The following is a 10,098-nucleotide window of genomic DNA, read 5'->3' as shown; positions in this document are numbered from 1 at the left end:
AAAAAAAAAGGTTAGTATATGAACCCCCTCGAACGGGTTCCCGCCTTGTCGTGGCGGGGGGGGGCTCTAATAGCCGTGGTCGATTTCACCCCACGGTGAAGCTAAGAGGAAACCACGGGGCCGGCCGATGGTGGTAGGCTGGCCCGAGGAGGAGGGCGTTCCGCGCGGGGCTCGTCTGGTCAGCGGGACCGCGCGGGGCTCGTCTGGTCAGCGGGACCGCGCGGATGCGCGAGGAGGAGGGTCAATTTTGATGGGACTGACAACAGATCGAACAAACGTAAGAATAGTGTAGGAAAAGGGAAATGACTCATAATTTTAAAAATAATTGGCCACGAACCAGAAAAGAGAATGATGAAACAGTGGGATAGTGATCAAGGAGGTCACCTCAACTCTTCACGTAAGTAGGTGATTTAGATCATAGTTCATCACATGACAAAATACGGATTTCTGACTTTACATTTCTTTGAGAAGTTTTAAGTCATCTCAAGAACAGGTCTTTATAAATCGCGTTAAAAGCAGACGTTATTGCTTTAAATTTGTAACTAATTTATCCTGGCATTTCAAAGAGATATCGCGGAGACACTTGGTTGTTAATCTAAACGGAAGTTGACTTTGAAAAGAACTGTTAAAATATGACAATTGAAAGTGTAACTTGTTTAACTGCGAAGGAAAGGCATTTGTTTTCTTATAATTAAATCTATCCAGGAAAGGAAATACACTTGTGATGGGGTTTGAAACTAGAACTCGAGTTTTATAAGTCGTGTGTGATGTCCACAGTCTTATTCTGAAATTTATAAATAATAATCATGAATAATTTCCCGAAAAATCTTGAATATCTTGGTAAAGTCTGTTCCAACCCATTATACCAAAAAAGTAAACAAATTGGTTAAAATAGTAAATCAATCACTCAATAAATGGGATAAGTAAACTTTCACGTATATTTTGAAAATTTCTACTTGATAACTCATCACTTTTGCCATCAATATTAATTTAAATAACATATTGAAATCCTAATTGAAAAACGTTAATTCAAAAGTGAGGTTATTTTGCAAATATAGATTGTAAATAGTCTATGGTTGCATAAGGCTGTACGGAAACAACTCATTCGGTAAATTCAATTAAAGTTTTTGTAATCAATTAGTGAATCGAAAATTTAATCACAATTAACCGAATATCTAAGTATCAGAATTTGAAGAAGGATTTAAAATTAGATTTTGGAAATTTGAAATTTGCTTTTATGAGTTACGTAAGAAAAAATTCTAATCTCATGTATGAAATGTCATCACTCAGTATTGAATCACATAGTTTTCATAGTAATCAACAGCGAAATTGCAAAACCCATTTTATTATATATAAATCTCAGTTATTCTAACTGATTCAATGAAACAAATCGATTCATTCAATTAATTAATCGATTTGTAGTTGGTAGTACAGTTGGCCATCACTAAACTGTCTATAGTCGGGTCAATGATCTGTTTGTTTACTTTTCTGGTATAATGGATTGCAACAAACTATAGTAAAACATGGTGATATTCAATAAACTTATAACAATTACAAAAGTGAGATCTGTAGTCAGTCGTTGGTGGCTGTAAAGGTTTTGTGGCTGAATGAAGAAAAACGTTCATAGATTTCTCACAGATGGCGCCACGGCAAATGTCATTAAAAACCAAAAAATAAAGATCTACTACAAGCACAAAGAAATATTCATAAGGTCGTTTGGTTTGTTCCGTAGGAGAATGTCAGCATGGTACAAAGAAGACTTAAGACGCTGGTTTAAATCCAGCCGAATCAAAGGAATTTTTCTTAGTGTACCTTTGTATTAAATACAAAATTATAATCATCAAATAAATAGCACAAAATGTAATGTATCCAACTTCGTAAAAAATTTCATATAGGAACAAAATGATTACGGCTATCATTGACTTACAATAAGTCAATGACGGCTATACAAATTATTCATATATATTTCATTCCGGGGAAATTGATTAGAGAATATAGAAAGAGAAAAAATAATATCAGTCCATAATACGTTTGTCTTTGATGAAAGGAATCCCCAAAAACGGATCCATTGCAGAACAATCAAAGGAAGTAGGAAAATTGGGAAATGACATAATAAGAGGGAAACGGCAATTTGATTAGTGTGTTTGTTATATTATGGGAAAGAGATATTCATAACAAGATTATATGAACGAAATTTTGCATTTGTATATCGAACAGCAAAAATTATCTTGTTGATCACAACTGAGAGCGGCTATGGTAAATTTTATACTTGTAAACTTTCGCGTTGCATTGTACTAACATTTGAAAACGGGAATAAACGCGTTTACATACGAATAGGTATTTTTCACACCTATGGTAAATATTGAACAGTAAGTTTAATATAGGTATGGTAAATTTTGTTAATTTATGTTATTGTAGAGCTAGTTATCTTCACAATTTATGTATCTCATTAGATTATTGTTACTATTTTGCGCTTTTTACTTTCAATATTGTAATTGTTTTGGATATCTATTTTAGACTCTCTGAAAATCAATTTATAATTATTATTATTTTATAATCAAGATTGTAATTAAGTACTTAAATCGACTTCGCACTGAGGTAGGACGCTGCAGAGATACGATGTGTAAATGGGGTTTCAGGGATGCTAGTCTAACCCAATCTTTATACAGTACTTATTGTTGTGCCCCTTATGTCCTAATACCTGTACGAGGGAAGATCCACGCGGCCACGGCCTGCGCAGTCAAAGTAGCAAGGTACAGGGGTAAAGTATTGAGTGTCAATATAATCTTAAAATCTTAAAATAACAAATTTTTATAAGAAAAGGGACGTATAACTACAGCTATAACTAATCAAAGTAAATAGTTTTGGAAGTTATGGCAGTGAAAAGGCGCTGACTCGGCATAAATGCCGCAGTTTCCCACGACTCTGGTATTCTGTCAGAACCGTGTTTAAAAAGACGCCCCTCATCATCTCTGACAGTCTGGCAGTCCTCTGGCGTTGTCGTTTAATTAAATAAAGCTTATATATATAAATAAGTATCGACACTTTATGAAGATCCAATATCTTGCTGGGCGAGTTGGTCAAACTGTAAGTCCGAAAAGAGTTTTATAAATAAATCAATCTTAGAACCAGTGTTGCCAGGGCTCTTAAGTCAAAATTTACGTTTCTTTACCTGAACCACCTTACTGAAACCTGAGCGAACCAGCTTCTGCATGAAACGAGCCTCCGCACACCATGTAAAGGTACATATACCTTTTCTGTACGTCTAGCACAACCTGGGGAACAATCGGCGAGTACCTTACGGCGATTGCCAAATCCTTTTAATAGGATGGCAAGCAATGTAGTGTGTGCTATCGATACATTAAATAAAAAGGGCAGTAGAGCTTCTTGTGAACGAGTTCGTCCAGAGAAGTACTGCCACATTATACCCATTTCTATCGCCAAGCAGTAAAGTTAGCATTACTGTGTAAAGTTAGCACACCGGCTTTGAAGGCACACGGGACTTATGTGACTGCGCAGTGTCAGTGCCCCTCAGATCTTTGCGATTTAAAGCTCTAAGTGGCACTGCAAATGTTATGGACAGGCGTGTAGCTTACTATCAGGCGAACGACTTGTTCGTCCCGTCACTTGATATAATAAAAAAAGGTCAGACAAACGATACCATTAATTTTTAGAAAATAGTATAAATAAATAAGTAAATATTAGACAATATCACATACGTTGCTCTAATTCCAAAGTAAATAACTAAAGCACTTGTGTTATGGAAATCGGAAACAACGACGGTAACATAAACACCCAGACCTGAGACAATATACAAAAGTTCGTCACGCTACATTGACCCGGCCGGCGATCAGACCCGGGACCTTAGGGATCACTCCACCTAAAGCGTCAAAACGATAATAACAACTAGTATTTATAGTAAGTAATTTTTTTATAGTACCAAGTGACGGGACGAACAAGTCGCGTACCTGGTGGAAAACGACACATCTACCCATCACAGTTGCACTGCCACTTAGTGCTTTAAATCACAAAGATCTGAGGGGCATTGCCATCGCGCCCGTCACTCTAAGCGCGTTTTGCGCGCTGCATCCGGTTCATATTCGTTCCGAATCCGAGCTTATATACAAACCTAGAAAACTCGGACCCACTTCGGATGTAGCTTGTGCGCTAAGTCCGATTCTAATCCGAGAAAATATAAATATGCTTGTATACCTAGAGATAAAATGATCCCATTTCGGACCGTCACGTCACGGATTCGGAACTGGGGGTCTACTCTCGATCTCCGTCCGACATCCGTCCGAAACAATTGATGTCAAATAAGTAATATTCGACAAAATTATTATATTACAGTCAGGTCATAAGTATTGTCACACAGTAAAAACTTTTCTTTTAGAATGCTGGCCACAAAAAAGTTTATTGAATTCGAATTTCGAATTGTTCATGAAAATAAAAATGTATACTTTTTAGAATTTTACTCATTTTTAAATATGGAGTGGACGCTTAAAGAAGACCGTGTTGCAGTTATTGCGTTGCATCGTTGCGGTTACGCGCCAATTCAAATTTTTGACATACTGAAAAATTTGAATATAACCAAAAGATTCGTTTATCGTACCATCAAACGATACAATGAAGACTCTAGTGTAGATGACAGGTCAAGAAGTGGTCGCCCTCGGTCTGTTAGGACTCCAGCAGTGATAAAAGCTGTGAAGGCGCGAATTCAAAGAAATCCCAACGTAAGCAGAAACTATTGGCCCTTCAGATGGGGTTAAGCAGAACCACGGTGAAAAGGGTGTTAAATGAAGACTTAGAGCTTCGGGCATATCGAAGAAAAACAGGACATCGTTTGAATGCTCGTCTAATGGACCTGAGACTGAAGAGATGCCACGCTTTGTTGAAGCGGTACGCGGGAAAAAAATATCGGGAAATTCTTATTTCAGATTAAAAAATTTTTACCGTAGAAGAGAGCTACAACAAACAAAATGATAAGGTGTACGCACACAGTAGTGAAGAAGCGAGCAACCGTATTCCGCGTGTCCAACGAGATCATTTTCCATCCTCGCTCATGGTATGGTTGGGAGTTTCTTATTGGGGCTTAACAGAGGTACATTTTTGTGAGAAACGTGTAAAAACGAATGCAGTTGTGTATCAAAATACAGTCTTGACGAACCTTGTGGAACCTGTTTCTCATACCATGTTCAATAACAGGCACTGGGTATTCCAACAAGATTCGGCGCCAGCTCATAGAGCGAAGAGCACACAAGACTGGCTGGCGGCGCGTGAAATCGACTTCATCCGGCACGAAGACTGGCCCTCCTCCAGTCCAGGTTTGAATCCGTTAGATTACAAGATATGGCAACACTTGGAGGAAAAGGCGTGCTCAAAGCCTCATCCCAATTTGGAGTCAGTCAAGACATCCTTGATTAAGGCAGCCGCCGATATTGACATGGACCTCGTTCGTGCTGCGATAGACAACTGGCCGCGCAGATTGAAAGCCTGTATTCAAAATCACGGAGGTCATTTTGAATAAACTTTAGTGTCATAAGAATCTATGTTTTGTTAAGTTCATTCTGGTATATAAATGGTTACATAATGAATAAACTTGTTTCAATTATTTTATATTAAACATGTGACAGAATTTATGACCTGACTAGGTAGGTATATTATATATATATATATATATATATATATATTCGCATCATGCGTCTGTTCATTTGGTCAAGTATTACTTATTTGGCAATAATTGTTTCGGACGGATGTCGGACGGAAATCGAGAGTAGACCCCCTGATACGAATCGGACATAAGTTGAAAAGTCCCATGTGCCTGTAATTTCACCAGTACCCTTACCTTTCAAACCGAAACGAAGTAATACTAACTTTACTGCTTGGCGACCGAAATGGATATAATGTGGTAGTACTTCCCTGGACGAACTCTTTCACAAGAAGCTCTACTGCTACTTTTATGGAAGCTAACGATTGTTATTCTAATGAATGAATGGCATTACGGTTTTGCTTGTCAAGTCACGACTGCAATTAAATATACTGTAACAGTTTAAATGTAAAAACCATTAAGGTTATGTTAATGACATTCTACATTCAAAATTTGCTTGAATCGGATAAAAAAGCTTTAACTCTATGCAATAGGTGTGCATGCTCCATCGCCGACTTCATTGTTACTTTCCATCAGGTGAGATGGATGTCAAATGTGCATCTATTTTTTAATAAAAAATAATTAAGAGCGATATGCAATATAATGCAATGCGTGGCAGTAGAGCTCCTTGTGAAAGAGTTCGTCCAGGGAAGTACTGCCACTTTATCTGTTTCTGCTGCGAAGCAGTGATCGATAAGAGTGTCGACTCGTATATGTAGAATATCGGATGATACTGCCGTCCGCTAACTAAAATTATTTATACGAAATTCGGGGCTAAGTGACAAAATTATTTTTTGAGATATAAAAAAACCACAACCCAATTTTAGAATATTGAAACTGTTTAATGGTATTTCAGCTATGCATCGTTAGGGTACTCGTAAGTTCCGATAGGTCGAACACGTTAACTAATTTTAACTGTTTTTAAAAGAAAATTTTGTTATTTAAAATTGATATTTGACCATTTGTCACTTAACCCCGTTTTAGTTAGTGGACGGCAGAATACTAATAAGAACACCGACCTGACAGCTTTGGAACCTGTGTCTGTGCCAAACCAGGGCCACCGATCTACCGCTGAGCTACAGGTCGAGTGAGTAGACCTTACGTTTTCAAAATCAAAATTGTCTTTATATCGTAAGCAAATTACACGTAGAAATCGTCACCATTACACAATTAAAAAACCATACTGTCTTATCGTTTTGTAATCCCTAACAGAGTTATATCCTAAAATAAAAAGGAAAATCCAAAACAGCGTTTGGAATCTTATTATACTGCTGAATACGTTGCCCCACAAAAGAAAAGAAGAAAAGAATTTGTCTATGTGTTTGATCTTTTGTATTGGGACAGGTTAGGTCGAGGAATTTTTTTTTGTGTTCGATCTTTGTTTTATATTTATTAATAATTAATAATTATAACAAAGTAGTGGAGTATTTTCACAAAAAAAAAATTAATATCACGGTGGTAAAAATCATGAAATTCAGTGAAAATCAATAATGTAAATGCAACTATTTCTACAAAACTCAAATGACTCCAAAACTCGACTTTAGTAAATAATACAGGAGCCTATATATTGTGCCCAGTGTAATTTGGCGTTCACGCGAAACACGACGCAGTAACACGTTGTTAATTACAAAGTCCACGTACATATACAATTAGTCATTCTCGCACAATAAGCCAGTTAATTTTAACCTTTTTAGGTGACTACATAAATAAATATGTACTTTCATTTCAGAATCATTTCATTGTATCGGAAGAAAAAATCGGTATAGCAGTTGGTCAAATTTAATAAAATGTTTTATCATACAATTAATTTTGAGTGTGAAAACCTCGTATATGCGTTTTCACATAGTTCGTTTGTACTGATTTTTGGTGAAGAAAAACTTATTAACGTCATGCTCAAATACATTAGTAAAGTGTTATAGTATCCGAAAAGGTATAATTTAAATAATTAAAATGCTAAATAAAAGCATTATTACGTTTACTATATTTTACACCACCTTTTTATATTCTTAATGAAAAATTACACAGAAATACATGTGATTTATGTGACGTATTCACTCTAAGACGACGATAATTATGACCTCTATCTTGCAGTATGCATCCTTACAAGAAACTGAGTCGATTACATTAAAAAAAATTGTATATATTATTCATTTCTTTGAGAATAGTTTAGTTAGTGGGAAAACGGCCGTAAATACGAATTTGGTGCTTCGAAATTAGGGCCCCAGTTTAGAGAATAGATAATAAATAAATAAGATCCGGCATCATAGTCCGCATTCATTCGAAAAGGAAAACTAAAAAGAAAAGACTAAACCTGCAATGGATAATATATGTTACAAGTAATATAATTGTGGGGATGGGGGAGGAGGGTAGACAAGCTGCGAGGTCGGTCACGTGAACTATTTGCAATCTAATAATCGTAATAAATTCTAGAGGCTAAGCTGTTATAAAAGTACTATTCTCAAGGCTAACACTGGCTTGTTATACTAGCAAATGTATCATATTAAACAATGCTACATGTAATAATGGAATTCATGTTATCACCGTATGGACGACAATAACATGAAAAACATTTTAACATGTATAAACATTGACATCATTTTAAAATAATAGGGCAAATCACAAACGCCAAGAACGTATTAATTATATCTAATAATATAGGTAATATTAACAACATCTTCAAGGACCTTGTACCGAAAATTACATTGTCTTGATTATACAACCTATAGTACCAATACATATACCGACTGTATGTATATGTGTCCAAAGGCTACCTAAACATTTATACAGTTAAGCGAGCAGTTTCACCGGATAAAACAGATTCTATCGGATAGATTTCGGGGAGTGTGCGCAGGAACTTTTGAATTTAGTTCCACCCTCACCGTTTCTTCTTCGGTCGACTAGAAGGTTCGAAACACTCGATCTTTATGTCGTTGATATACCGCCTATTCGCACTAACCGCTTTGCTTCCTCATTTTTGATGTGTCCGGCAAAGGAATGGAATACTCCTCTATCTGTGTTTCCCGTAAAGTATAATTTGGGACTATTCAAGGCTAGAGTGAATAGACATTTTTTAGGCAAACGCGTCTCATCGTCGGTCACATCGTCGCTTAACATCAGGTGAGATTGTGGCCAAGCGTGTGTCTATTACACATTAAAAAAAAGACGATCCACTTGATGGGCGGTGGACATCTGTAACACCAAAGGAGCTGCGTTGCCGAGCTTTAAGAGCCTTGTCGCCTCTCTTTTTGAAAAACCCCATGTTATAGCGCTAAGGAAATATACCATTCCATTTTGCAGGGTTGAGAAAAGAACGAATTTGATACCCGCGTGATCTTACAATGCCTGGCTTCAGAATGTATATATTCATTTGTTATCAATAAACAAAAATGTAATCTAACAGCATGTTAATAATTATCAGAGCATCGCTCTCTGGTTAGGTCCCAGTTATCTTTTCCATCCTTCAACTCCGGTTTTTAATCTCACTCCTTCACTGTTCATGCGGTCAGACTTTGGAATGCATTTCTCGTTCATGATAGTAAATCTTTAGCAATTTTCAAAATAGCAGTTAAGGAGTACTTTTTATCGACTGTTGCATCCGTTTTATAGGTATTGTAGTACGAAATATGTATTTATTTAAGTATTTATATGATTTTAATAATTTAATGTTTTTGTTTTTTTTTTTTGTTATTCATAATTTTGTTCTGTAGTGCACGTAAACCCGTTATTATAATTATTGTCTCCTGTATTTAGGCCTTTTGTTTGTACTTTCCTTGTTACTAAATGCATTTAATTTTTTTCTGTACAATAAATAATTAAATAAATAAAAATAAATAGACTTTTAATTATTCAATTTCAACTCTTGGGAGAGTTGAATGTTTAGGAATTGGAACAAAAACATCAGATATTTTCATGTCAACGTTAAACTTACCTCGGTGTTTGTGGCGGTGATTGCGACAGTAAAGACCCTGATCCTCGTTTGTTAAGTGGCGGGCGAGGTGCTGAAGGTCGACGCTCCACGCCTGACGCTGACCTAGTTGCTGGCGTGCCCTCGGCTGCGAGAACTCGGGCTGACACCAGGGCCGCTTCTGGACAATGCTGCAACAAAAAGAAACCCATTAAGACTCGATACTACCTCAGCTCGAATTCAATTTTTTACCGTACTGGTACGGTTCATTTTGCTTGGGTCGGCAGGGACACTGGCTTTATTTTAGAATAGATTTTTTTTGCAAATGATGAATTAAAGCCATTTGAAAATGTATATTGTATACTATACGTGTTCTATTCAGATGATATAAAAAAAATATATTAATGTATGTAAAGTACCTATTGAATACAACGGTTTTCTTGTAAAATTTCATGTTAAGTTTGTGTTCTTTTTCTATCGCGAAAATTTTTAGAAATCGTGTTTTCACACTGTATAGTAAGTACTTCGTATATATTATACTCAATTT

At 36.3% G+C, this 10,098-nt stretch overlaps 1 protein-coding gene across 1 annotated transcript in view; it reads right to left on the bottom strand.

Moving 5' to 3' along the window:
* The window catches only part of LOC113225907 (small G protein signaling modulator 2-like), a 60,170-nt gene extending 50,349 nt beyond the window's left edge, over positions 1-9,821 (bottom strand). The window contains exons 1-2 of the mRNA XM_026458374.1: positions 9,804-9,821; positions 9,576-9,742 (exon numbers count right to left, since the gene is read on the bottom strand). Of these exons, the coding sequence (XP_026314159.1) occupies positions 9,576-9,742; positions 9,804-9,821 (185 nt within the window). The remainder of the gene's footprint in view (positions 1-9,575; positions 9,743-9,803) is intronic.
* Between the last annotated feature and the right edge of the window lie 277 nt (positions 9,822-10,098).

This window comes from Hyposmocoma kahamanoa, unplaced genomic scaffold, assembly GCF_003589595.1.
Source record: "Hyposmocoma kahamanoa isolate Upper Pololo Valley unplaced genomic scaffold, ASM358959v1 180, whole genome shotgun sequence".
In the NCBI taxonomy this organism is placed as follows: Eukaryota; Metazoa; Arthropoda; class Insecta; order Lepidoptera; family Cosmopterigidae; genus Hyposmocoma; species Hyposmocoma kahamanoa.
This window is presented reverse-complemented; position numbering and strand designations above follow the sequence as displayed.